Source organism: Echeneis naucrates, chromosome 9, assembly GCF_900963305.1.
Source record: "Echeneis naucrates chromosome 9, fEcheNa1.1, whole genome shotgun sequence".
NCBI classification, from domain to species: domain Eukaryota; kingdom Metazoa; phylum Chordata; class Actinopteri; order Carangiformes; family Echeneidae; genus Echeneis; species Echeneis naucrates.
Window position 1 is genome coordinate 1,038,021 of NC_042519.1, and position 27,814 is coordinate 1,065,834.

Below are 27,814 nucleotides of genomic sequence, written 5' to 3' on the forward strand. Positions count from 1 at the left end.
CAGTCTGAAACCAACTCAGCCTCTGATGTGAAACTGGGACATCAGGTTTGGTTCTGGTTCGAGATTAGCTATCATCATTACAGTAAAAGTACATTATCATAATAAAGATACACAGATAAATGTCTCCTGTCATAAGGGTCAGGCAGGTCAATAAATAAATTCAGTTTGTCTATGGAAGCTGCACTGACAGGTCCCGTCCATCACAGCATGGGTTCAAACCGTCCTGTCCATGGGGCGGCTCCAACTCCTGTCTAAAAATGGCACGTCCAGGCTCTATAACGTTGTCTCACTGCTCATGTCCCGAGGCCGGTGACGGTCGATGTCCGAGTCGTAGTCTGACTCCATCTCAATCTTGACCTGAGGGATGGGACAGGACATCCCTCGGCCCATGGGCAGGGCCGGAGACGATGGGCAGGAAATCTTCAGGTGGAGAGTGATGCTGAGAAAGGCAAGCTCCGGTTACCAAACACACCCACAGGCAATGACACCCAGGGACTACTTTGGGGGCCGGGGGACAGCAAGACTCCAGTCTGTCACTGAGGCAGCTCATGACACACAGAACTGCTGCAAAGGGAGCCTGTACCACAGTGAGGACTGGGATTGGACTGGGAGTGGACAGGCTCAACATTTGGATGTTTTTTAACCTAAAGATTTTTTTGTGTTGATTTGTTTTGGTTTGGTTTAGTTGATTGTAAAATAATCATTTACTTCTGTCTGTCATGATGAGATGTCACCGTGACAACAGTCAGCAACTATAATGATTGGAATGACTGAATGTTGTGTGTTTAAAAAGTGTCTGTCCTTTGACAAAGGCAACACTTTAATCCAAACAAACAACAATAAGCTGATGTGGAACGAACCAATGTCTGTTCCAATGCAGTCCCAGCAAAGGGGGCTGGGGAGAGGGGGGTCAGGGCAGGAAGCAGGTGTCAAGGTCAAGGGGTCAGTGTGGCAGCATCAGGATAGGAAGCAGGAATAGAGGTTGGGGTCAGGGTTGGGGGGATCAGGTACATGTTCCATGCAGGTCTGAGTGATTCGCTAAGGAGCTTAAGAACATGAAGGAGAAGAAACAACCAAAACAATGATGCTGCTCAAGAACGATGAACACAGCTATAATACAAGTGTGAGTAAATAAGATACAATACAGGCCAAAAGTTTGGACACACCTTCTCATTCAAATGAATAGAAAAGTGTGTCCAAACTTTTGGCCTGTACTGTAAATGACACAACTAATATCTCACACAACCAATGTCCCACACAGCTTTAAATATGCACTCATTAATCTGTATTGAGAACCCCGATCAGTGTAAATCTACATGCATCACCAGAGCTGCCTTGGGTCATGAGCCTGGAGAGCAGCTTCACAGTGACACATCAAGTCCTCTTTATTGCCTTAAAGTGTATGGATAGACTGGCCCAAGAGATGAAACTGTGTCCTCCATTGGATACTGTACCCAGTCCTCAATCCACAGCACACAGCACCATGACAAAGAGCGTGTGGCTGTTTCCACAGTGCTGTATCCCAGCCTGTGATGGAACAGTGAGGACAGAGATATTTCCTGACAGAGGGGGGGGGCATTTTAGAGTGTCCTCTTTTACATGTCCAAAACTGGTTCAGAACTGGAGACAGAGTGAGGCCAAAGGATGTGTGTGTGTGTGTGTGTTAGTGTTTCTGAGCAGTGTGTGTGTCCATATGTGTTACATAGCAGTGTGTGTTTTAGTATATGCTGTGTGTGTTACTGAGCAGTACGTGTAGTAGGCTGACAGTGAGCTCCCCACTGAGTCTGATCCAGATCAGGACAGACCAGGTCCCTGTATGGGATGTGCAGTTTGAGGACACAATACCTGCGGTCCAGGTCTGACTCTGAGCTGGGGGAGTGGTTGGAGGAGGTGCGGTACTTGTCCTGTGTGGAAAGACAGTGACAGATCAGAGACAGAGGGGGATAACAGAGATAACAGAGCTCAGAGACAGACAAACGGAAACAAGATATTTGACATCTAAACAAAGACAGAGACAGGGACTGATCAGAGGCAGAAAAAGACAGACAAAGACAGATAGAGACAGTGACAGATCAGAGGCAGAGAGAGACAGATCAGACACAGAGGCAGAGACAGAGCCTGATGTGATGTTCTGTCCTTCCTGCAGGGGACAGCAGAGCTTCAGTTGTCTCACCTCTTCCTCTTTGTTGTCTGGTCTGGACTTTTTCTTGTCCTTTCCCTTCTTCTTGTCATCATCCTTCTTCTTCTTCTCTTTCTCAGGGAGGAGGTCATCAAGCCATGCCAGGTCATGCTGGGAAAAGACCATGTCCAGCATCTTCCGCACCACCATCAGGCCCAGGATCTAAAGGGTTTGGCACAGTTAGCCTGATTTTAGGGCTGTTCCTCGTCCATTTCGGAGCAGATTAATATTTTACCAGCAGCTCCTCTGACCACAGCTGGAGCTTCTTCAGACAGTTTCCTCAGAAACAAATCACCTACCATCACAGGGAAGATAATGGCTAAGAAGGTGGACTTCAGGATCCAGAGCACAGCCAGGCAGATGATCTGGACCAATGTAAACAGGTGCACCCTCCTCAGGGGAACATGGCGGAGGAAGGAGAAGTCTGGCTGGTGCTTGGATGGCATCATGTATAACTTAATCCTGTCCCAGAACTGAAGAGAAGGAGACAGGATATCAGGTCTGGAGGGCTTGGTTTACAAGGTTCAAACTCTTTATCATCATTCATCTCAATTAATTTGAGTCATAGCTGCTGGCCCTGATCCTGCTGCACCTGCTGCTGAATTCACGAGGCCTGAGCTCAAATATTAGTTATTATAACACCTGGTCACAAGAGCAGCAGGCACCATCACGAAAATCAAATCAAATCAGATTTATTTGTATAGCGCCAAATCATTACAAAGTTACATCAAGCACTTTACATATAGAGCAGGTCTAGACCAAACTCTTTATAAAATGACTTAAAGAGACCCAACAGATCCCCCCATGAGCAAGCACTTGGCAACAGTGGCAAGGAAAAACTTCCTTTAAGAGGAAGAAACCTTGGGCAGAACCAGGCTCGGGGGGGGGGGGGCGGCCATCTGCCTCAACCGATTGGGTTGAGAGACGGAGGGAGAGAGAGAGAGAGAGAGAGAGAGAGAGAGCGCGAAAGAGAGAGAGAAGCACGGGGGGGTTCAAAGTTGGGTAGAGTAGGGAAAGAATGAGAGCGGATATTCAAAACTGGTGTAGGCAGGAGCATGATGCTGCATGAAGTTCATAGAAGTGATGTATAGAATTCATGAGGATATGGGAGCAAAACGATGCTCCAGCTACAGTTTGCCCTCCATGTGTCTCTATGTGTCTAAGTGGACAGATCCCATCTGTCTGCTCGACTGAAGACAGTAAATCAGACATTCAGCCACAAAAACTCCCTTTAAGGATACAGGACCATCGTACCTGGATTCCACTGAGAGAAGCCACGCCCATGTAGAGGAAGACTCCGTACAGCACAGGCATTGGGATGAACTACATAACAACAACAAGACAACACAGTTAGGATTCACTACAGGTGCTGTGCTGTTATTCTATTGACATAATACACATTAACCATTTCATGTCGAAAACTTAATTCAAATAACATTTTCTTTAATAGACCACAGTATTATTTTCTTTAAACGGCACACTTGCTTCTGCTTCTTCTTTTTGCATTTTGATGCTCTGCTTACAACCTGGGTACAATCCACCGGTGCAAAATGCCAATACTTGTAATTATTCTACCAGTCTTAAGCTTTTGATCAAGAGTGTATTTTGTTTTCCTCCTACCTTCAGGATCGGAGCCAGGAAGATGGAGACTCCAGTGAGGACGAACACTAGAATGCCTGTCACTCTTTGTTCTCTGTGTTTTGGACACAGAAAAAGGCTGTTAAGTCAATTTTGCAACAAATTGACAAACTAACTGTTCTGTGTTCTGGGTTACTTAATGTGGACCCACCTAACTCCAAGGAACTGGGGCTGTTCTCCAGGAGCGCTGGACTCACTCTCCATCTTCAGAGAGTCGATGTGTGCAATAGAGATGACAGTGGCCGCCACGTACCAGGGGAGGCCAATGAAGGAGCAGGCGGCCATCAGAACACCAACCCAGAACAGATCCAGGTGGTAGCCACAGCCTTTCTGCCGGGACAGAAACAGACATTTCAGAAAAACAGTGTTCTGTATGAGAAAACACCTGCAATCAGAGACACGATTAGCCTTAAATCCAATTTAAACATTAATTTCTGTCTGAATAAGATTATTTCAGGACTCTTCACTGGCACCCCAACCTTTAGTTTGTTTTCCTTGCGGTTGACGATGACGGCGCTTATCTGCTGATCCATGAAGATGAGAATGGTGACGAGGAGCGCAGGGACGAAGCTGGCCAGGTAAATCCACCACGGATTCTTTCCAAATGGCATCACCAGCCAGCCACGATCGGGCCGGGTGGGCTGATGGAAGGACAGAAGTTATTTTATTTCCTGAGGATGCTAATTGAATTTCAGGTCTTCATGTCAGAACAGGAACTGAAGAAGAGGAGCCAGCTCTGATACCTGTGATACCTGTACAAAGCTATATTCACTCATTCATATGCTCAAAGCTGTTTTCTATGTTGCCTGCCTTTATGCTAAGTTAAGGTAATTATGATAAGATCAGCCACCTGACCGTAGCTACTTAACATCTTTTAATTGAGACTCACATAACAACTTATCATCTTCACTGCTACATCCAGACCTTTGAAAATCTTTGAAAACTAAAAAATAAAATATAAAAATTCCTAATAATCACAGTTGTAGATAAGTAATAGATACATTTAAAACAGTTCCAGCAGCAGAACTTTGTACTGTCTATTAAAATCTCTCCTAACTGATTATAGACATTCATACGTATTTATGTATATAGTTGATAACTTTTTCACTTGTAACCAACATTACCCTAAACATGTAACATCTCCCATAATTTTCTCTAAGAATAGCACAGTGTCGAAAGTCAATCCTGGTTGTAGCTTCCTATGAGAAATATTAACATGGCTTCAATCAACTCATCAAAAGGAATAAATAAAATTCAGAAAATGTTGAATATTTCTTAGATTTTTGTTTGCCATCTTACTTCTGAATGAACCCCTAACTTGAAAAGTTCTTTCTTTACCTTAAATTCTGTGGGAACAATCAATTTCGGGGTTTTGAGTCCCATCAACATGTCAAGTCCCACAAAAGTCATAATGGACATGAAGATAGAGAAGTCACTGATGAGCTTCCTCAGCTAGCACCACCCATGGAAAGAAAGAGAGAGAGAGTGGGATTTTGGATGAGACACAGAATCCAGTCCTTACAGGGCTGAGAGCAGAAAGCAGGTCTGATAGGAGGCAAAAATATAAAAATAAAAGACACAGCAGATGGGCAGCATCAATGTGGTGTTGGACCTGAACGGATTGAACAATCAGTGTCCCCATCTATATCAGGCCTCTGTTCTGCTAATGGGTCCATTTATTAAATCAGAGAGTGATGTGAGCAAGCTTTACGTATTGGTTAGAGACTGCTGCTTTTTTTTTTTTTTATTATTAAAATATTGTTATTTTCTGTTTGCTCTGTGGTATTTATAGCATTTCACTGTTTAAAATGTAATTAAAGGCTCAAGGTAGCAACAGCCCCTGATTTATTTTTATGTCCCTAAGACAAAGGAAAGGAGCATACAAGCACACACACATGATCCCAAACACTGTAATGTTGATAGAGTGGTATATATATATATATATATATATATATATATGAATTAAACATGGTGGAACGCCATTATGTCATTTTACTGAGCTATTTCATTATGTTTTCTGTACTTTTATTAGATATAATTGCTACAGACATTAAAAGGACATTAAAATTACTGAAGAGGTTTCACTTAGTTGCTTTCCAATGGAAATGTAATACACCCATATTAAGCTTTTTCTGTTTTTCATCCATTTGTGTTTTTTCTTACAATAGATAGATTCTTTATTGTCATTGCTGTATTCAGACAGGGGATAGTAGCTCATGATTAGTTGAAAGGTAGCCGTATCACCTTGGTGGGGAAGTAGCGGCTGAACTTGAACTTCTTGAGGGAGACAGTCATGGTGTAGGTGCCAAAGAAGAGGATGAAGGACATGAGGGCCAGATCAGGGACATACTTGCAGGACTTTCCCACCAGAGAGCCTCCGTACTTCAGACACTCCTTCTTACTCAACTGGCTCCAGTCCAGAGCTGTCACATTCAACTGGGAGGGTGGGGGGCAGTGGTGGAAGAGAGGAATGGATGATAACAAGTGAAGAGTTTCAACAAAGACACAGAGGAACGTAAAGACACAGTGAAAAGTTGGATGTGAAGTTATAATTGGGGGGAGTGAGGTAAATGAAGACAGCAGATACCTGCTTCAGCTAAAAACAAATGAATCTCTAACATTGTCATCCCTGTGGGTCAGAAACGTCTCCTGTAATTCAATCTTCAGAATCAGATATGTGATAAGACTTCCATTTTCGGTTCCAAACACAAAAACAAGAACTGAATGTAAACAAGAACTTACCCCAGAGACACTGGAGCTGTTATCTGCCATTGGAACTAAACCGTGGAAAATCATTGCAGCCACTGTTTATGAATTGGAGAGTGACACAAGAAGAGATCAGAACGAGGAGGAAAACAAGGGAAAGAGAAATGCAGAAGATGGTGAGAATCACGCTGTTGGATAATGCAGATGTGTGAGGCTCATGCACACAAACAAACACAAAGACTCACTTGCAGGAGACAGCAGCCACATTATTTGTGCATGACAAAAGCAAACAGGAGACAGATCAGTTAGAGAAGTCAGCGTCAGAATGACTGAAAATCAAAAACTCAGATTCCAGATGGTCTGGGAATTTATACAGTGAGTAAGGAAAGTTGAATTTCATGAAGCCATGCTCTCTACCTGCATAAAAGCTGGTGACATAGCAACAACTTGATCACCATTGTCATGGCAACATAGGCCTAAATGATGCAGGCTACAGAAATTAGATTGGAGACGTGAGAGTATGGGTAAATCAGTGATGGATTGAAACATTTACCAAAGATAAATATGGTCAAGATGAACAGTGAGCAGCTGTCAGTTCATCTCTAAATGACCTGCACTCTAAGCTGCAGTTCCCTGCTGCAACATCTGAGGGATGGGGGGGCAGCTGGATGAGAGCATGGATCTAGAAAGAAATCCCCTTTTTCCAGATTTTCCCTGGGTGGGTAGTACCAGTCAGTTTCCCAACTAGAGGACAAGAGCATCAGCCAACTGCAGGTTGTCAGGAGGAAATATCTGACTGACAGCAGCGCTCCTTGCGCTCTTCTCTCTCGGTAGAGGTCTGGAAAGGACAGAACTGGAGACTTAGTGGGCTGCCTTCACAGAGGTTAGCTGACACCTGGAGGGGGTAAGTGGTTCGGCCACGGGGTCTATTAATGCTCCTGCACCAGAACATCCCCAACCTAGCAGTGAGGTCTGTGGTCTCAGGCTGAGCCAGTCAGACCTAGTGAGGACTGAGGCTTTGACCCCCCCACGCCACTAGAGGAAGCTGAATATGCTGATTGTGATGTATGTGGGGGATATTATCACATACTTCTGTCTTATAAAGCCACAGTGGGGTTTATATTGTTGGACTGGGCTCAGTCTGGGTGACCGTAATCCCACTGAAACTCCCTGAGGCCTGAGTCAAGGGGTGAACTCACTCGGGTCGGGGGCCAGGCACTCGCACTTGTAGGTGGTGACATAGTCGGGCTTGAAGTCGGTGTTGATGGGGTAGTATTTGAAGGAGCCAACCATCTTCTTGATGGCATCAGAGATAAAGATGAAGGAGATGAGGCTGGAGAAGCCCTCCTCAGTAAAGCGAGTCATGTACTTGATGATGTAACTGGCATCCGTGGCCACCAGAATGAAGCACTGCAGGCAGGAGTGGATGCCGATCCACAGACGCAGCTCCATGTAATCAATGTTGTTGTTCCTTTGGGAGGGAGGAGTCAATGAATGTTTACATTCATCTGCACAACAAACACAAGGCTGTTTGCCCTACATGCATCTACAAGGGGAATGAATTAAAGATTGACAAAGACAATATCTTTTTAGGACCTGTGACCTTTGACCCATTTGGTTTGTTGTGAGCTGGACACCTACTGCTATTCTTTCCTGGACCTTCATGAAGACAGACAGAGTTGCTGACATCCCAGTGTCCCTGCACCACTCTGAATGTTTGTGAAACTCACTTGCTAAATTCAAACAGCAGCTTCTCAAAAATGAGGATGGGTCCAGTGGAGCTGAGGATGATGAGTGGCTGACCGCTGAACAGACAGAAGACTGAACCAGCCAGAGCTGTGCCCAGGAAGCTCTCCATCACACCCTGGGGGGGGGGGGGGGGGATAGGTTAGAAACAACTGGATATAGGAACAACTCAAGCTTGTTTATTTATGTGTGTGTGTATATATAAGCACTGATGCACAAATATGCAAAGGAGAGGCATGGTTCACACTGTAGCGTGGAGATGTGTTTATGAACAAATAACAAAGTAAGTGAATAAATGAATGAATGAGTGATTGAGTGAGCGAGTGAATGAATGGCACCAGTTAAGACTTGGAACAGAGAAACCAGATAAAAGCTGACGTGTCTCAGTTTATCTCTCTCATAAAAATGATGGACAGCTGGGTAGAGAGTTCAACAACATTATGTGGAGGAAAACAAGCTAAGGATGGATAGAACCTCTCAGTGGTTTCATCAACATGACACACAAATTACAATTGGACTTCCTGCAATGACAGAGCTGATTTTAATCGGGAACTCAGGTTTATATGTGACAAACTGTGACCTACAGGGAAAAGACACATAAGAGAGACATTATTGTCTCAGTTTGTTAGCTTAGCACAAGGAGCGGAAGCAGGGCAATTAGTCCAGGAAGTGAAATTTCTTATCCAGGAAGTATTTCTACATATAACCCCTTTAACCCAGAGCTCTAATACTTTTACCAATATTTTTTTATTTCAAATTATACAGGACATTATTTTTTATTAAAATTAATGTCCTGTTGGCACAGTGGGCGAGCTCAGGTTTATATTTGAACTAGATCCTACTTCCTTATCCTTATTCACATAATATTTATTCTGCATGAGCCACTTAGCAAAGACAAATTCAGACTTAAATGAAGAAAAGAGACTATTGGTCTCAGTATTTATCTGCTCATCAGCTCATCTTGATTTAATCTAAAATTTATATCTATTATATCTAAAACTTTTTGTTTCTGCTGAGGTGCAGTTATGAAGCAATGTGAAACTAAATCTGTCACAGTCTGATAAATAACAACCAGGAAGTACTCCTTTTTGATTGAGCATCATTTGGTAAAAGTTCTTTCAACTGTTTCAGATGATGCTGAGCTGATAAACAGCAGCTCATATAAAAGGACTGACTGGCAGAAAAATGTAAGCTTTTTCTGATGACCAGGCTCCATTTTACCTGGTAGTTATCAGTAGCATCTCCCAGAAGTCCTCCAAAGGTGATGGCGTTGGTGATGCAGCCCAAATAGATGAATAGAACAGCGGAGATGGACTGGATGTGAAAACCCTCATAGAAGTCGCTGGGGAGCCACGGCAGCTTCCTCTTTATGTCCAGATAGAGGCCCCCACAGAAACTGTTACACACACATACAACAGTTAGCTAAATATAAGCAAAGCTAAGATAATCTTAAATAAGATCAGCTAAACTACATAAAACTTCTTTCTGCAGCATTAAAGAGAAGGTCAAACATCAGATCAATAAATAAAATCTTGTGACTGTATGTTTCCTGCTATGGCAGGTGCAGTAACGTTGCCAGAAATTCTTAATTGGGGGGGGCTAGATTTTTATCGGGGGGGGCCTACAAATTTTAACTGTCTGTCGGTCACACATAGACACATGCACTCTAGTTCTCTTGTATGCGTGTAACTTTTTCTTAATTTGTGATTTGATTGGTTTGATACATATGTTACAGCTTTGACATATGGCAATGGCATAGCAACGCAGCAGTTGATTGTGGATAGTGCTTACAGTGTTTTAATTTTTGCTTGGGGGGGCTAAGACTTTTTGAGGGGGGGGTTAAGCCCCCCCACCGTCAGTGGGCAGGCGGAGGGTTGTTAGTCCTGTTACTTGGGGTAGAGCTAAAACTGCAACATTGACTGAGATTAATCAATCAGATTAATCTTGGTATATTATCTTAAAGCACGAGTGTCAAACTCAGGCCCGCGGGCGAAATCTGGCTCTCGGTGTAATTATATTTGGCCGCCGAGACCACACCAAATTTGCATTCGAGCTGGCCCACAAGTATATAGCACATACACCACTAATATCACAAATCCCAGAATGCTTTGCGTTGGCGCATCAGCCGAGACCGCTAAACGCCCCCTCCCTTTCCATTGACAATCGTTGGCATCCATTCTACCAGGCACATTGGACAAACTTATCAGACCCGATGTGTTGCCTAGTGCACAGTTTGCTGGAAAACTCAGCGTACTCAGCACCGAATTTACCCAGCGATTTGCCGACCTTGAAGCTCAGAAACGCAATGAAGAGTTGCAGTCCATTTTTCAATAAATATTGAGTTTGGCCCGCGACTTCGGCGCAGTTTTTAATTTTGGCCCACTGTGAATTTGAGTTTGGCACCCCTGACTTCAAGTGTTCTTGAAGGTTCCATTGGGGGTGTTGAAGATAATTTTCTTGCTTTGTCAAATGGATAGCGCTCCATCCAAACCTGCAGCAGTTGGCCGTGTGGCCTGACAACATACCGCCCAGTGAAGGCCAACTCCTCTCCCAGCTCATGCTGCACTGGCATTTCTTCATCTTCAGCCAGGCCTCCTCCTCCCCCAGCAGCACCGTTCACCTGCCCCAACTCATTCAGGGAGAACACTGACTTCCTACAAAGACACATTAAACCAAATGTGTTTATTTGTGTTAACTCCATGATGGCATCAGAAGGTTAGGAACTTGTCAGCTGTTGTCTGATGGTGTTGACATGGAGAGATGAATCCTCCATGTCAGCAGGGGTGAGTTTAAATCTTAGAGAAAACAGTTTGAGTTCTGTGATATTCAAATTCACATAGACAAGTTCAGAGATTTCTGTTCCTCGTTGAGCTGGATGGTAAAACTCCCACCTTTTGTCTGCAGAGGGGACTTTCTTTGGTGGCTCAATTCGTATTTTAGGATCCCATTCTCCAGGCGGAAGCACAATTACTTCATCCAGAAACTCATCTATGCCTGCAATGAGGTCCTCCCGATCTCTGGCTTTGTAGGCCACATCACTGAAGAGCTAGGGGAAATAGAGGGAGAGAATTCTACCATTTGACTTTGGCTTCTAACAAGGTGATACTGATCTGGATGCAATGCTGTAATAACAACATCTGAGGCTGACTTATCTTCTTTAATGGCCTCTGGAGAATGTGTAAAACATAATTTGTGGAAGCTGAATTGACAACTGGAGCCCCAATGTAAATTAGGAACTGATCATTGCACGGAAACACTGAGTCAAATGCATAGGAGCGTAACAGCAAAATTAAAGATTATATTTGGTCCAGCTCGAGCTTTGCAGCTTGTCACATCACACTAAGCAGACTTCAGGTCATTGGGAATTGTTATTCTGCTCTAGGGCACTTTCATTGGTTTCTCCCTCCACATAAACAGTCCAGCTTTATTCTGGCCTCCAGAGCAATCATTAGATGGGGTTACTGAAGCCTTTGGCTCCAACCGCTACATTTCTCCAGCTAATAACTGGATTTTTTGGGCTGCTTGTCTGTCAACATTAACAAACGTTAATGAAACCACGTAATGAGACAAATGTAAAGTGCTACAGCATTTAGGCCTCTCGCTCTTTATTGTCACATGGACTTACCTACTGAGGAGATGAGAGAGCACAAAGTCCTGCTAACACACTGAAGTCTGTCAACAAGCTAGCACTGGAACTAACCACTTGTGTGGAAGTAGAACATGGTAAGAAGCCGCTTTTTCTGCTATTAAAACATGCATTGAATCAGTGAATAACAGTCCACGATTAAATCAGAGTCCTAATTTCCCCTGTGGAAACTCTGCATCAAATCCACACTCAACAATCTGCATTGCAGTGCAGCAGTACATACAATACAACACATACATTTCAGCTTCAACTGCAGCTCGCAGCTCTGACAACAAATTCCATTTTCTGCCCCTCTCCCTCACAATAATTCAAATAGAAGAGACCAATCTAAATATCTGCTACCTGCTATGCTTTTATTTTATGTTATTTTATATTACATTAAGTTATATAACATGTTATGCTATGTCATGTTATGTTGTGCTTTATGTCATCTTATGCTGTGTTGTGTTACATTACATAACTTTATGTTACGTTATGCTATGTTATATCAGTGTTAGCGTGTGCTAATATTAGATACTCACATCATCTACCATTAGTGTTGCAATGGCTCGGCCGATCTCATTGTAGGACTTGGCCTTTCCTTGTGGTCCAAGAAGAATAAAGAGAAACCTGTGTGGTGGTGAGAAGGTGTTAGATGTGCAGATGGATGGGTGAGTGTGAAAATGATTTTAATAAGAATAGGAGGTTGGAGGCAACAGATTGTCTGACCTGGTTGGTACAGGAACCTCAGTCAAACCCCCTAGAGTAGTGGCCTGAGCCAGGCGGACGAAGGCCACAAAGGGTTTGTTCAGGAAATCCACTTCTCCCACCAACACGTTGGATGCCTCAGCATTCCTGGGGATCTTTTTCATGAACTTGTTTTTTAGCTGCAGGAAGACAGGAGACATCTCAAAGCAAAAGAACCTCATATATGATATTTCACATCCTCAAGAATAAATACACTTTATATATCCTTTCCACTGTCCTTTGCACCATTATTTTGTGTATATTTTTTTTTCTTGCTGTTGCAGTCTCATGTCCCAATTTGCATCTTATTACATCTGGAACATTCATTCATTCATTCATCTGCTAACGCTTATCAGGACAGGTCGCCAGCCCATTGCCACATAGAAACAGACAGAAAAACAACCACACACACTCTTACTCAGACCTTGGATAGACAGCTGACATGAGGCAAAGACCCCACAGGTGCTGCCGTGGACTAGCAATCCAAGGTAGCAGTGGCAAGGCGCAACAGCTTTGTCACAACCAGCACAAGCTACAAGTCACTTAAAGAAAATACCCCAAGGGTCAGCGAGAGCAGGGGTGGAAGATGACTCACAGGCAGACTACACGGTAACAGATACTGGAACGGATAAGACTACGAGTTGGATATGTGACTCAGTGAAGGATAGGGGCACGGACCTATTCTCTAGGACTAGATGTGGGCAGAATAGTTTGAAGGGCATAGCGAGTGTGGCTGGAGGGAATAAAGACGGTAGATTAGAGGAAAGATGCTCCAGGTTTGTCCTTGTGGTTGGCAGAAAATAACATCAGTCAGAGGCCTTAGAGTGCATCAAGGAAGAATGAGATGTGTGGGAAAGGAAGGGCAGTGTGGCCGCATTGATCAGAACTTTTTAAGAAGTTGATTGAGTAAGTCGGATGAAATCCAGCGACAGGTAGAAAACCACAGTTCGGAGGATATCAACAACACAGCCACAGGGGTGGAAGAGGAGATTATAAGAAGGGATGCAGCTGACATTGAGGTGAATAGGCCAGTTAGAGAGAGAGATATGGAGCAGAAAGCTAGAGTTAGATGGCCACGGGCAAATAGTAGCAAGGAATGGGAGACAGTCAATAGGGACTTGTCAATAATTCTGAGTAGACTAGGAGGAGACGCAAGTGATAGATTAGAAAAAATGGGAGACATAATCTACTCTTACGGTGTCGAAAGATTTGGGGTGCAAGATAGAAAGAGGGTTGAAAGAGTACAGGTAGCTAAGTCTAGACGGCAAAGAGAAATTGAGAAATTAGTTAAAGAAAGAAGACAATTAAGAAAGCAGTGGAAAAGAGCTACAGAGGAAGAGAGAGAGGGAATTAATGTGTTGCAATAGGGATTGAGAAATAGGCTAGCTGTGCTTAGAAGGGCTGAAAATCTTAGGAAAAAGAGAAAAAGGAAAGAATATGTAAGAACAGCATTTTGCAGGGACCCGTTCAAGTTTGTTAAAGGATTGTTTAGCCAGGAAAAGGGAGGGCAGCTTAAAGCGACAAAGATAGAAGTAGAAGAGTACCTGAGAAATACATATTCAGATTCAGAGCAGAATAGAGTAGTAGGACTGCCACCATTAGGGGAGATAGATCAAGAAATGGATGTTAGACCACCTAGGTGGAAGGAGGTAGAGGAGGTAGTCAGGCGTGCGAAGGCTTCTTCTGCCCCCGGGCCAAATGGAGTCCCCTACCGGGTCTATAAAAGCGCACCTGATATCCTAAAGTTTTTGTGGAGGCAGTTAAGAATAGTTTGGAAAAAACAGTCTATTCCCAGAGCATGGCGTAGGGCAGGAGGTGTTCTTATTCCCAAGGAGAAGGAGTCCTCAGAGTTGAGTCAGTTTCGTATGATCTCTCTCCTGAATGTAGAGGGGAAGATTTTCTTTAGTGTAGTTGCACGGAGACTAGTTAGTTATTTAGAAAGGAATAGCTTAATAGATACTTCAGCACAGAAGGCAGGAATACCAGGTTTCGCAGGGTGTTTAGAGCACACTAGCATGACTTGGCATCAGATTCAGGCAGCCAAGAGTGAGAAAAGAGATTTGCATGTGATATTCTTGGACTTAGCAAATGCATTTGGGTCAGTGCCACATAGTCTTATTTGGGAGGCGTTTGATTATTTTAGAGTGCCTGGAGTAGTTGTCAATTTAGTAAGAAACTATTTCCAGGATATCAGGTTATGTTTAAGTACAGCAGGCTTTACAACAGGTTGGCAGAAGTTAGAAATAGGTATTATGGCAGGGTGTACGATTTCTCCATTAGCATTCACAATGGCAATGGAGGTAATTATTAGAGCCTCTAGGTGGGTTGTAGGTGGAGAGAGGCGGCAGGATGGGATGCGCCTTACACCAATTAGGGCATATATGGACGACATGACGTTGATAACTACGACGGTGCCATGAATACTGGAGAGACTTAATAAAAACTTAAAGTGGGCTAGTATGAGAATCAAGCCTAGTAAGTCTAGAAGTATTTCAATAAGTAGAGGAAGATTAAGTGATCGAAATCGTAATAGATGAAGAAGCAATTCCAATAATTAGGGAAAAACCAGTAAAGAGTTTAGGTAGGTGGTACAAGGCAGATTTGAATGACAGAGAACAGGTAGTGCAGTTTAGGAAAGATGTTGCTGAGGGACTGGACAGAATAGATAAATCAGGACTTCCAGGAAAGTTGAAGTTGTGGTGTTTGCAGTTTGGATTGTTTCCTAGTTTGATGTGGCCACTGTCAGTATATGAGATTCCAATATCTGCTGCAGAGAAAATGGAAAGACTAGTAAGCTTTTACATTAGGAAGTGGCTCGGGGTTCCGAGATGTTTAAGCACTGTGGCACTGTATGGGAAAGGCATACTACAGCTCCCAGCATCTAGTTTAGTGGAGGAGTTTAAATGTACTAAGGTTAGGACAGAGCTCCTGTTATCTGGGAGTAAAGACATGGTTGTTAGTAAAGTGGTTCTGAACCCAACCAAAGGGGAGAAAATGGAATCCAAGAATGGCAGTGCAGGAAGCAGAAGCAACTCTTAGGCATACCGAGATTGTGGGTAATGTACAGATAGGCCGGGGAGGCTTGGGGCTTGGCTCAGGCAAACCGGTGTGGAGTAGAGCAGGTCCCAAAGAGAAGAGGAAGCTGGTTGTAGAGCAGGTGCGTAGACAGGAGGAAATATTAAGGAGTGCGAGGGCAGTGGCTCAGGCTAAGCAGGGACAGTGGTTGAACTGGGAAGGTGTAGAGAAGAAGAAGCTTAGTTGGAAAGAGCTGTGGAGTATGGAGGAAAGTAGGATTAGATTTTTGATAGGGGTAACATTAGATGTCTTGCCAACTCCCCAGAACCTAAAGCTCTGGGTAAATGGAGACCCGTTATGTTCATTGTGTTCAGGTACTGCAACTCTAAAGCACATTTTGTCCAGTTGTAAGGTTAGTCTCTCACACTACCCGAACCAGGGTCTGTATCCCCACCCCGCTTTCACTGGTGCAATTGGTGAGAGGTTAGAGTAGTTGACAGTGGTGTTGTTTGAAATAGTGCTGTGTGTTGGTGCCTTTCGACACCATGTGGTTAGCCTAGGAGAATTGGCCTGTGTTGGAGTGTTGGCTTTGGCTGTTCAGGTGAGTTTGGTTGCTGAATCTGCTGGTGTGCTAGCGTAGCTTGTAGTGCCTCCACTTCCTGCACACTCTATACTCTCATGCCCCCTGCCCGAACCAGGGTCTGTATCCCATCCCTACTTTTCTCTCTCTTCTATTTCTCCCCCCTACCCGAACCAGGGTCTGTATCCCCACCCCGCTTTCACTGGTGCAGTTGGTGAGAGGTCAGAGTAGGTGATAGTAGTGCTGTTTGAGATAGTTGTGTTTTTGTGTGAGGAGTGGTGATGGCTGGCATTAGGGGGGTGACTCTGGGACGCCAGTGTTCATGGTCTAGCCTTCTGGAGGTGTTGTGGGCCTAACTAGATGAAACACTGGTGAAAGGAGGTTCCCACCTGATGACCCCGAAGACATGATAGCTATCACCGCTCACTGGCCTAATTGTATATCATCTGTAGGGAGCATAGAGCAGTGTGAAAATTTGTTGGTAGGAGGGTGTTCACTGAGTCTGGTCCATTTTTTTGTCGCACAAGTTTCTTGTGTTTCTCTAAAGAGCTCTGAGCAATTTAGACTCACCAATTAACCTGAACATACATGTGACACTCAATAACAGAGACTGATAAGCCCTCCATGTTAGAGATGGGATTTATGGTTTAAGATTTGAAGGGAAGGCATTCATTTCAAAGAGCCGTTCCAAAGACTGACTCGTCTTTATATTAATTACGGTAATTTTTTAGAAGTCAACCAGGGGTAATTTTTATAAGGGAAATAATCAGTGGTAGCAATTATAAGGTAAGATGTTGATTAGAATTCCATTTGGCCGGGTAATGATGTCTGAGGGAGTGTTAGGTGATGCTGGTGCTGTAGACAGAATATTTGTGGCCTGGTGTCTTACACTACCTGATGTGGAGGCAGATCTAGTTGGAAGTAGTCTGTGGAAGTAGAGGGGACTTTCAGTGAAGGAGAAGTCACTCTCATTGGTGCCGGAGTCAGTCAGTTCTTTTCTCACATTCAACATAATTACTGTCGGGTTTTGAGTTGTCATATGGCAATGTAAATTATTAGTTGACCTGAACTTGCTTCTCTGACAAATATTGGATTGTGCTTTATCTTGCCTGTTGTCAGTGGTGGAGGTGGGCGGCAGCATCCACTTTTATTTATTTTCTTCACACACCTGTTCACTTTTGCCCGGCAACCACAACACAACTTCCGGTTTCCTTCACAATAAAACATCTGCGCTTCCTGTGTAACATAATATAACAGTGCCTGACTAAACTCTACTGAGAGCTGCCATAACGAAAAAATAGATTACAATGTGTATTGCTTCACCGATGAGAGGAGATAGAAATGAGATAACCTGTGAACTCTGCCTAAATGCATTTTAATATAATTTATAAACTACTTAACATGTGTGTATGTGTTTTATATCTCTCATGCATAAAATAAACTTTTAAAGGGCTAAACGATACAGTCAGACTTTTATATATTTATGATTCTGTCTTGACTTCATAACTTTAGGCAATTTATTATATGCATTATAGAATGGAACAGAATGCCTTATCATCACAGCCGAAATTCTGTGTAACATCCCAGGAGCAGGCCCTACATACAACATATATACTACAGTCAGCAAAAAAAAATCAATTAACTCAACTCTACTCAGAGTTTCAAAGCAAGTATGAATATAAAAATAGAGCAAGCACTGTATACTGTATATTCAACTTTTTTTATGTTCGTGCAATGCCACCTCCAAATTATTTCAGTCTCCATCCTGGCCACCCCACAGAAAATTTTCTGCCGACTTTTTCCGTTAGGGTGGTGCTCACTACTTATATCTCTTCCCCGAAGTTGATACAGCTGCACATAGATGAATTTACGTGAATGGAGAGTTCCAGGGACAACTCAGAAACTCAAAGATGTCATGAGCCATTCACATGTCACATGAAAGTAGCGTGGACAATTTGCATATAAAAAGAACGGCTCTCAAGTGTGACTCGGTTCTCATTATTAATTTAAAAGAGCCGTTTAATCAACTCCCATTTGAGAGGTAGGCATGAGGAATGGACACTGACATCTAGGATTTTCATGGTTTCCGCTCAATATAGATAATGGGCCATACCCACACACACACGCAAACTGCCACATGTGAACTACTGTAGCCTGTAAATACAATCTGAACATCCAGCCCAACAAACACTCTGCACTTGGTGCTGTGTGTCAAAAATTCTTATTCAGTTATTCATCCCCATTAGTTATTTTAGTGGGTGACACTCAATCCTAATTCAACAGCCAGGCAGCCTAATCCAGCCAACAACAGCAGGGCCCTTTGCCGCTCAAGTTGAAGTAATGTCACTACATTGCACTACATAATGAGGGTTTAGGGTTAGGGGCTCAGTGGCTGTCACCTCCACAAGCTTCTGCCAGAAAAGTCTGATGCCACTCAGAGTGGAGCTTGCTCTCACCATTCCAGGGAAGCATCAATTCAGCTTAACACAAAGCCGGGCCAACACACAGCCAGGTGTGCTCCTCAACAATAGGGGGCAACGAAAAGGACAAAATTAGATAAACAAAAAGTCATGAAAACACAACATGGAGTCACAGACACTCTGGTTTGTGAAGCCACAGCGGCACAAACACACAACATGTCCGTCTCAAATGTTCATGTGGAGGCTGAGCAGTGAAGGCTCACCTGGTCTGTGCTGGGGGTGTCTGCTATATCGTTCATACTTCGGCTCTGGGCATGGCCTGGATAAGACAAACAACATCTTCATGACATGTTCGCTGCCTCAGATCAAACACTAGATTGCCAAGGTTTGTTGTCATGATTGTTGTTGTTTACGGTTAGGGTTTAAAACAGTTGATTTTTATCCTGCACCACAAATTTTTCAATAAAGTTCAATAAACAAAGCGGACATGGTGTGAGTGAGGACAAAGAAGAGTCGGGCTAACACTAATACTCTAATAGCCTAATACCCAAACACCCTAGCACCCAAATACCCTAGAGACCTTACACGCTAACTCACTAAAGCTGACACTGACACTAAACAGAAACTGAGAGAGGGAGATAGACACAGAGACACACAAACAAAGACAGATCTAGTGACTCACACAGGCGGCCATAGTTGGTGGATTGTTGCTTCATCCGGAGGTCTTCTGTTGACCGGTTGAAGGTGGCTCCTGATCCAGGGCCTGGTCCTCCCCGTGGCCCCACACTCCGATCTCATGGTGGACACAAACAGAGTGAGGGATCATTGATCATGAGACCAGAACGTACCAATCAGAGATAACACTTATTTTATGACTATCTGTCATAATGATGGAAACAAGATATGACAAAGCAGCCTCTGTTCAACAGCATGGCCTCGTCAAAGTGAGGACATGACAGATGGGACAGGCACAACTCCATCTTCATCTTCATCGTCATCTTCAGCCTCACCTTCAGCTTCATCTTCCCCTTCCCCTTCCCCTTTCCCTTCCACTTCATATTCAGCTTCACTTTTAGGATAATCTTCAACTTCCTCTTCAGCTTCAGCTATCCCAAGTTTCAGTTTCAGTCTGGACCCAGGTTTCAGGTTTAGTCTGGACCAGGTGTCAGCTTCAGTCTGGACCCAGGTTTCAGGTTTAGTCTGGACCAGGTGTCAGCTTCAGTCTGTACCAGGTTTCAGCTTTAATTTGGACCCAGGTTTCAGGTTTAGTCTGGACCAGATTTCAGCTTCAGTTTGGACCCTGGTTTCATGTTCAGTCTGGACCAGGTGTCAGCTGCAGTCTGGACCTTTCAGACTTTACCAACTAGTCTCAGTAGTTCTTGGTAAGGACACTCACTGGTGGAGGAGCTGGACTTGCCAATGTCAGCAAGTGAGCGATGGATGGGCTTCTTGGTCTGGTGTCGATGTTTCCTGAGCAGAACAAACGTGATCTTGCCTCGGAGGTCAGGGGATAGCATTCCCTCCTCAATCTGCCGCTCAATGATGTCATCTGGAAAAAAACACAGGACAGTAGAATGCATTGCGGTCTATAGGGAAAGAAGACAAATCAAGTTTGATATATTGCCAGGGGTTGATGATACCAAAGCCTCATGCTGTTGTCACACATGAGTTGGGTTCTTTTTGTCTATTAACACGGGTTTTGCAGCATTAACGTGGTGAACACTGTATTGATTGGTTGCATCTTTGACTTCTGTTTTCACTCAGAGTTGCATAGTCACAGAAAAAAGTAACTTTTTGTCATTATAATCACATTAATATTATTTCATTTGAGACAAGTGTAAAAAGAACCAAACAAAAATTGACAAACTGAAACATAAATGAAAGCCAAACACAGTCACAGTCAAAAAATCTCATATTGTTTATTCACACATGAAGGCTCATCCATTTTAGCGGCAGCTGCTTCACAAGCTGGTTAAAGAGTTTCTACTGTTTCCTGTTTCCACTGTTTCCATAGTCTCCTGCATCCCCATATGAGGACATTACTGTTTGGGTTGCCTTCACCCATCCATCTATCCATCTTCTACTGCCTATCTGTTTCTGGGCCGCCGGGGGTGCTGGAGCAAATTCCAGTGAACACTCGGGGCGAGGTCGAGGTACACCCCAGACAGATCACCAGTCCATCACAGGGCCAACACACAAAGACAAGCAGCCACTCATGCTCGCATTCAGACCTTCGAACAATTTAGAGTCACCAGATAACCTAGACATGCATGCACTGTCTTTGGACAGTGGGAGGAAACCGGAGTATTCAGAGGAAGTCCATGCAGACACAGGGAGAAAATGCAAACTCTGCACAAAAAGGCCCCAGGCTGGGAACCAAGCCCACGACCTTCTTATTATGGGGATACAGCGCTAACCACTACACCATGCTTCCCAGTTGCCTTCACCATTATACTTTCCTTAACTTAACTTGTCGATCTCTTTCCTCTTGTGGCCATCAAAGCACATTACAATAATCAGGGGCCAATCAAAATGGCCAAGAAATCTCACCAAGATGCAATGCTAATTGAAGCTCAGTGCTCAGGAGGTTAATGTTGACAACACTGTTCAGAGTTAATGACAGAGTTTAGGAAAACATAAATTAAGACTTAAGGACATAGTTTAGGACAAAGAAAAGATTTACAGATTTAAGGACAGCATTAAGAACAAAGATTAGGACAGAGTTAATGACAGCAATAAGTGACCTGTGAGCTATTGTTTGCCAACATGCTACTGTGATGCCATCAAGGGGGCAGGGTAAAGCTCACCTACGATTTGTGGCAGAGAGTAGCCGTCCAGGTCCAGCAGCACTGTCCCCGTCTGGAGACATGTTCTTAGCTCAAAGAGACTGTGTAGTGACAACGTGGAAACGTGGGGTTTACTCCACCTCTCCCCCCCCTCTTCCACCTTCTCCTCAAACTTCACCCACCTGTTGGGGAGAGGGGGGCATCCTTCACTAGACTATACTGGATATACTGGTGTAGTGGATTTACTGGTCTTTACATGTCTTGTTCTGCTCTCTACTGGCGTGTGTCTGTCTCAGCATGTGTCTTTTACATGGTCCGTCTCATAATGTGTTTGTCTCAATGTGTGTTTATCTCAGCTTGTGTCTGCATCATTGTATGTCTGTCTCAGCATGTGTATGTCTCATTGTGACCTGGCCGACTCCTTCCACTCCAGCTCGTCCCCTTCTCTCTGTAACGTGTCCATTTCAGTGAACAGTGTCGGTGTAGGAAGATCATCATCCTCACTCAGGATGTAACGAAGCCGCTCAGCTGCTGGAGAAACTGGAAGAAAGAGACTTTTTCGTCACCATCATCACCATAATCACCATCTTCACCATCACCATCATTGTCATCATCTTAATCTTCCTCATTACCATCGTCATCACAATCATCACCATCATCATCACCATGATCACCACCACATCATCATCACAATCATCATCATCATCCTCATAATAATCATCATCATTTTGGGGTTAAATCAAATTGGCTTTTTGTTCACTCATTCATTTATTCATCTACTACCGCTTATCCATTTTGGGGCAGCAGGGGATGCTGGAACCAATACCAGCTACCAATACTATCCGACCGAAAAACAGATAAGCGGTAGAAGATGAATGAACATTTGCCTTTCATTTCAGTTTATTTACAGGATCTGCAAGTTAAAAACCAGAATCAGCAGAACTAACACCGTGGTCAAGGTCATTGCTATCAAATCTGTTTATTGACTACAACTATTTGATAATGATTCCTCTTTTATGTTGTGTTTCCAGAATGACCATGAAATAAATTACATGTGACGACAAAAAGAAAATTCTCAACTTCAGTGTGTCCCTTTAAGAGGTCCATTCTTCAGTTCATGCTTACGCTTCTTAAAAAATCTTTAGTTAACCTATTAGAAATGTTAATTAATCTAGTGTGTGTCAATGTTGTGTTAATGTTGTGAGAGTGTGCTTGTATTGTGTTGTGTCACTATTGTGTTTGTGGGTTTGTGTTGTGTTAGTGTGTCTGACAGGTTGGAGGCCAGGGTCAGAGAGTATCTGCAGGACTATCCTCAGGATGTTTTATGATTCTGTGGTAGCCAGTGCTACAGGATAGCACTGGCTACCAAGTCAAGTCTCAAGTCTTTGGTCACAAGTCCAAGTCAAATCTCAAGTCTCTAAAAAAATAATCTCTCATGTCTCTTCTGGTTGTAATAAAGGTTCTCTCATCTATCATCCAGTGTAATGGTAACCTGATAAACCTGTAACATTAATGTTATGTGGTCAACAATAAGCCTGTAACCTGCCTGTAAGTTGAAAGTATAACTACGTATAGTCCCTGAAAAATTAATAAAGGACACCTCATTGGCAGGGTGGCTGACCCAATTGCCTTCACCCTTCCTGTTAGAGTCAGAGAAGAAAAGAGAAGAAAAATCATTCAGGGGCACAGTTCAAATTTGGTTTGTCTGACAGGTAAACACATTTTTCAAGAGAAGACGAGAATCTCTACTACTTTGGAGAAAATGACACTTGTACTTCAAACTATGTGCACGTAATGGCGCTTTGCATTTTTTTTTGATAATCACCATCTCACCAACGCACTCTAACTGAAGATTCCTCCACTCTAAGCCATCAACATTCCATGCAATACACACATATGGGAAACTGAAAATTTCAGCAGAAAAGAGGTGCGATGAGCATGACACTTGAACAATCGCTGATCAAAAAGTATAAAAGATATCAGAAAGATGAAAACAAGACTGGAAAGAGAACATATTTTCCTCCGTTTTAAAGGTTAAATGTATGCCAAAGTATCAAAGGTTTGAAAAAGCTGAAGATTTTGGGGGATTATCACTCATCTCTATCTCTCATTAGAAATTAATTAAGTTTTTTGGCTGCATTTTCGCCGTTTACGGCGCCAAAATATTGTATTCTACCCAGAAAAACCATAGCACACCGATCCCAAACAGGCCCCAGATAATGGGGTGTTAGAATAAATGTACATAAAGTGATTATCACAGTGCTGCTCAACTTTTACTGACCCTGCAAGAATGCAGAAACCTGTGTTTTTACTAGCAGGAGCAGAGGTCATACCTCCGAAGAAGAAGCAACGACCTTCGAAGAAGATTTATGAAGAAAGGGAGGATGTCGAAGCGAGATTACTTCGTTCATAAACTAACCCTCAATGTGTTTGTGTTTCTTGTGACTTGTAACTTGAATATAAATCATATAACAAGCGTCTATTCATTCACTACTTGCAGCTGTGTATTCTCACCTTTAGAGCTGCAAGATTTTGTAACTAGGGACCACCCTAAGGAAATAAAAAGGGGGAGAACAGAAGAGATACTCCAGAGCGGGTAGAGAGTGTCACTGAGCACATCTCTGTCTGTTCTCCTTGCAAGTAAAATGAGCGCTGTTGTCCTTTGTCTTTCTTCCCTGTGTGTTTAATAATGTGCTAGGTGGCTTAAACCTGACATGGGGTTTGATCCGTGGGGGTGAATTCAAAGCCCTCCGATGAGTTTGAAATCTAAATTTTTACGGAAGAGGAATAATAACTTATATAATAGTAAAAAGAAGAACTAGAAAAATTCCTTGGCAGAAATTTTGAGAGTGACTCGGGGTGCGTGCTGACGGGACACAAATGTCAGTGGTAGCAGTTGTTCAGCTGCTCTCCAATCAGAGGAGTCTGATGACTTAATTGACTGCAGCTGTGTGTCTGAGCTTGGATTGCATCATCCTTCTCACAGAGCCCATTAGAAAACAGGTTCATTTTGGTCTGCGAGCCTCTCACTCTGAGGCAATTTGTGACAAAACTGTAACTCTTATCAGAAAACCGAGCAGACGCTGAGCGCCACAACAAGTGTCTGAAGCTGTGTGCGTATTTTGGTGTTTCTAGGATGTAAACTGTGGACAGGGGAGCGAGTTAAAAACACGTGAAAATGTGAACTCCTCTCCTTGTGGGCAGAGAAAAATACATGGGGAGTAATAGGACAGAGGAGGGGTGAGCATGTCCTTTAGAGGGGCACAGTTCAAATTTGGTTTGTCCCACAGTTAAAGACATTTTTCAAGAGAGGACAAGAATCTCTACTACTTTGGAGAAAATGAGGCACGTACCTTAAACTATGTGGCCGTGAGGGCGATTTAAAAATACATTTTTAGAGAATCTTCAGCTCACTCACGCACTCTAACTGAAGATTCCTCCACTCTCAGCCACCAACATTCAGTGCAATACACACACATGGGAAACTAAAACTTTCAGAAGAAATGAGGTGAAACGAACATCACGCTTGAACAATCGCTGTTTGAAAAGTATAAAAGATATCAGAAAGATGAAAACACCAATTGAAAGACAACAAGTTTCCCTCCGTTTTGAAGGTAAAATGGACTGTGTAGCTGGATGTATGCCAAAGTATCAGAGGTTTGAAAAAGGTGAAGATTTTTTAGGATTTTCGCCGTCTCTCATAGGAAATGAATGGAGTTTTTTGGCCACGTTTTCGCCGTTTACGGCGCCAAAATATCGTATTCTACCCAGAAAACGGATAGCACACCGATCCCAAACAGGCCCCACATGATGGGCTTTGGTCCGTGGCGCTAAATCGAAAGCCCTCCGACAAGAACCCTTTTACGGAAGAGGAAAAAAAACTTTTATATATAAAAAAAAAAAGAATAATAAACGCGCAGGATAACGATAGTGACTCTGTTCGGAGCCCGAGTCACTAATAATAAACGCGCAGGATAACAATAATCTGTGCGGAGTCACTAATTACAGAAGCAGCTGCAAGTGTGCCGGTCGCCATAGTTACCGTCGTCTGAGGTACGAGTGGTTGAGGCGCGCACCCGATGCTTAATATGGTTATTATAGTGACAAAAAGAAGGTTAAGATCGTCAGACTTTTCAAAATTTCCATAATGATTGTTCACGAGTCCGAGTCCAGTCTGAAGTCTTTTCAGTACAAGTCCAAGCAGTGGCGAGGTTAGTCCTTTTTTTTTGGGGGGGGGGCTCAAGACCATCCAAAACTTGCCTTAGCCCATCGTATCGTTTAGTCCTCAAATCATATTTTTTTTTTTCTCGCAAACCTGTTTAGTTTGGCGATGGTGAAAATGGTAAATGGCTCAAACGGGCCAGTAAAATCAAGCACAACCTGAATGCATTTCCTGTCTATCATTGGTAATAATCTGTCAGATGTCTATTAAACGGCAGTTGACCATATGACGATTTTATCAACGTCTCTTACGTTTGAATTTGCATGGCTTGTAATGATGCACAACATGGTAAACTAGGACGCTAGGAGCTAGCGCTTGCTATTCAATTGCGAAGAGTTCAGTTGTTGCCCAGCGGCAAACTAATCAGATATGAAATGTCACTGTGTGATGCCGTTTTATGCCATGTTAGAAAGAAGAAGAGGTAGAAGTAAACGAAACGTTTTATTGTTATTAATGTCGCTATGTGACTGTACTTTTCACTGAATTAAATTCAATAGCCTCATAATTCCTTGTCAAGAGGGGATGCCAGCTTCTTCATGGGGGCTTAGCCCTCCCAAAGGGCAGATCCTAGAATCGCCCATGAGTCCAAGTCAAGTCTGAAGTCTATGTCGGACGAGCAAACTCAAGTCCCCATCTCTGGTGGAGACAACCTGTGTGGTCATGGTTGCTAGGTAACAGGATAAATACTGTGTCAGAGTGCAATGGCTGGAATAGAGAAAGTCCTTCGCAGACCAAACTTTCTTACTTTAGCTTGTCCTTCACAGAAGATCAGGGGCAAGATTCACAAAACTTTCTTAAGAAAAAAAAAAAAGAATTGACATTCTCAAATAAAGTTCTTTATTTTCTATTTTCTCAAATTTATTTTTAAGTTTCTTCAGAAGAAAATTTTTAAGAATAAATGGCATTCTTGAAAACAAAGTTCTCAAATTTGTTCTTGATTTTTTTTCTCAAGTTTGAGACAACCTTGACCTGTCTTAAAATTCCTACAATGAAAATGTAAGCCTCTAATGTAACAAATCTTGCCCAGTTGAGATTAATACTGGAACACTGTAACTATGATGTGGGTTTGTCACTTTGTTTCTGTTGAGGGAGGTGTCCACCATTATTTTAAGAAGTTTGTAAGTTGGAAAAATAAAGACATTTGTAAGATTCTTAAAACATTACTTAAGAACAGATTGGAGAATCTGGGCACTGCAAGTCTTTGCTGACTGCTGACTTACTTGTGCAGTTGAGGTCCTGTAGACTCTGCTCATTTGAGTCCATGAGTCCCTCCTCAATGTGAAAGTCCTGGTAGTGGTCGTGGTCATGGTGTCTGCGATGGTTGTAGCGTCGGCCCTGGTCCATGTCCGGAGCTTCTCGACTGGAGCGCCTTCGCCTGCGCTTACGTCGGTAACCACGAGGAACTGGGACACCAATGTAGATGGACTGATGGTCTGGGGACAGATATGAGCGGGTACATGAATATTCACCCATTTCAAGGGTGGAAACAATATGGTTTGAATGAGGAATTCACTGTAAGAAAAAATTATAATAAAATCCAGACACACACACACACCCTCACCCTCCTCCTCCTCATAGCGAAGATGAGAGATGCCCATCCCTCTGTCTCCATGGTCCATTCTGGTGAAGACAGAGAGATCAGTGTATTTATTGTTCTGGTGATCTGTGTGTGTGGCAGCCTTGGTCCACATGTGTCATTTGGTTGTGTATAATCTCTGAATTCTGAATTGGAGGATCCACTCGTCCACTGACCTGCTCTCTGCTGCTTGGCAGGTCGATTGGAAAATAATTAAAAGTGAGACCAAGTCGATAGAAATGAAAACAAATGTGAGTGTAATTGTGGCACATGGCAGCAATTCACACATCGACCAGGACCAGCACAGTTTTAGGCCACCACATTCTTGCAGGGAGATTATGCACATTTATATGCGTTAGAGGCGCAGCAGCTCCAGTTAACGTCATTGCAGCAGAAAGTTTGAGACATTTTATGATAAAATCATCATCACATTGCATTAAGACACATCCAGTATTATACTGACAGTGGCCTAAACATTGTAAGCCTCATTCATCAATTTTGTCCTACAGGAGGAAAAGGACACAACTTTCAGGTATTATTACTATATTGTGTCTCTATAGTTAACATGGTAGCA

The 27,814-nt window shown here is 43.2% G+C and overlaps 1 protein-coding gene across 1 annotated transcript; it reads right to left on the bottom strand.

Annotated features, from left to right (window-relative positions):
- Positions 1-64: 64 nt before the first annotated feature.
- Positions 65-27,283, bottom strand: slc4a5a (solute carrier family 4 member 5a). Its single transcript, XM_029509825.1, has 25 exons — positions 27,226-27,283; positions 26,885-27,097; positions 21,853-21,982; positions 21,464-21,624; positions 20,017-20,205; positions 19,339-19,404; positions 18,920-18,975; positions 12,624-12,781; positions 12,437-12,524; positions 11,161-11,315; positions 10,795-10,923; positions 9,491-9,665; positions 8,254-8,387; positions 7,723-7,994; positions 6,560-6,594; positions 6,062-6,253; positions 5,156-5,269; positions 4,297-4,458; positions 3,969-4,147; positions 3,800-3,872; positions 3,434-3,502; positions 2,479-2,652; positions 2,174-2,341; positions 1,846-1,904; positions 65-439 (listed from the first exon to the last, which is right to left on the bottom strand). The coding sequence occupies exons 1-25, from the start codon at positions 27,281-27,283 to the stop codon at positions 274-276; spliced, it is 3,375 nt and encodes a 1,124-aa protein (XP_029365685.1). The 3' UTR covers positions 65-273.
- Between the last annotated feature and the right edge of the window lie 531 nt (positions 27,284-27,814).

Excerpts from the sequence above, each read along its gene's own strand:
- slc4a5a (XM_029509825.1), bottom strand. The coding sequence starts at position 27,283 with ATGGACCATGGAGACAGAGGGATGGGCATCTCTCATCTTCGCTATGAG. Across the intron at positions 9,666-10,794 it reads GAGTTGGCCTTCACTGGGCG|TTTCTGTGGGGGCCTCTATC; the intron begins GTATGTTGTCAG and ends TGTGTGTAACAG. Across the intron at positions 7,995-8,253 it reads CTGCTGTTTGAATTTAGCAA|GAACAACAACATTGATTACA; the intron begins GTGAGTTTCACA and ends TCCCTCCCAAAG.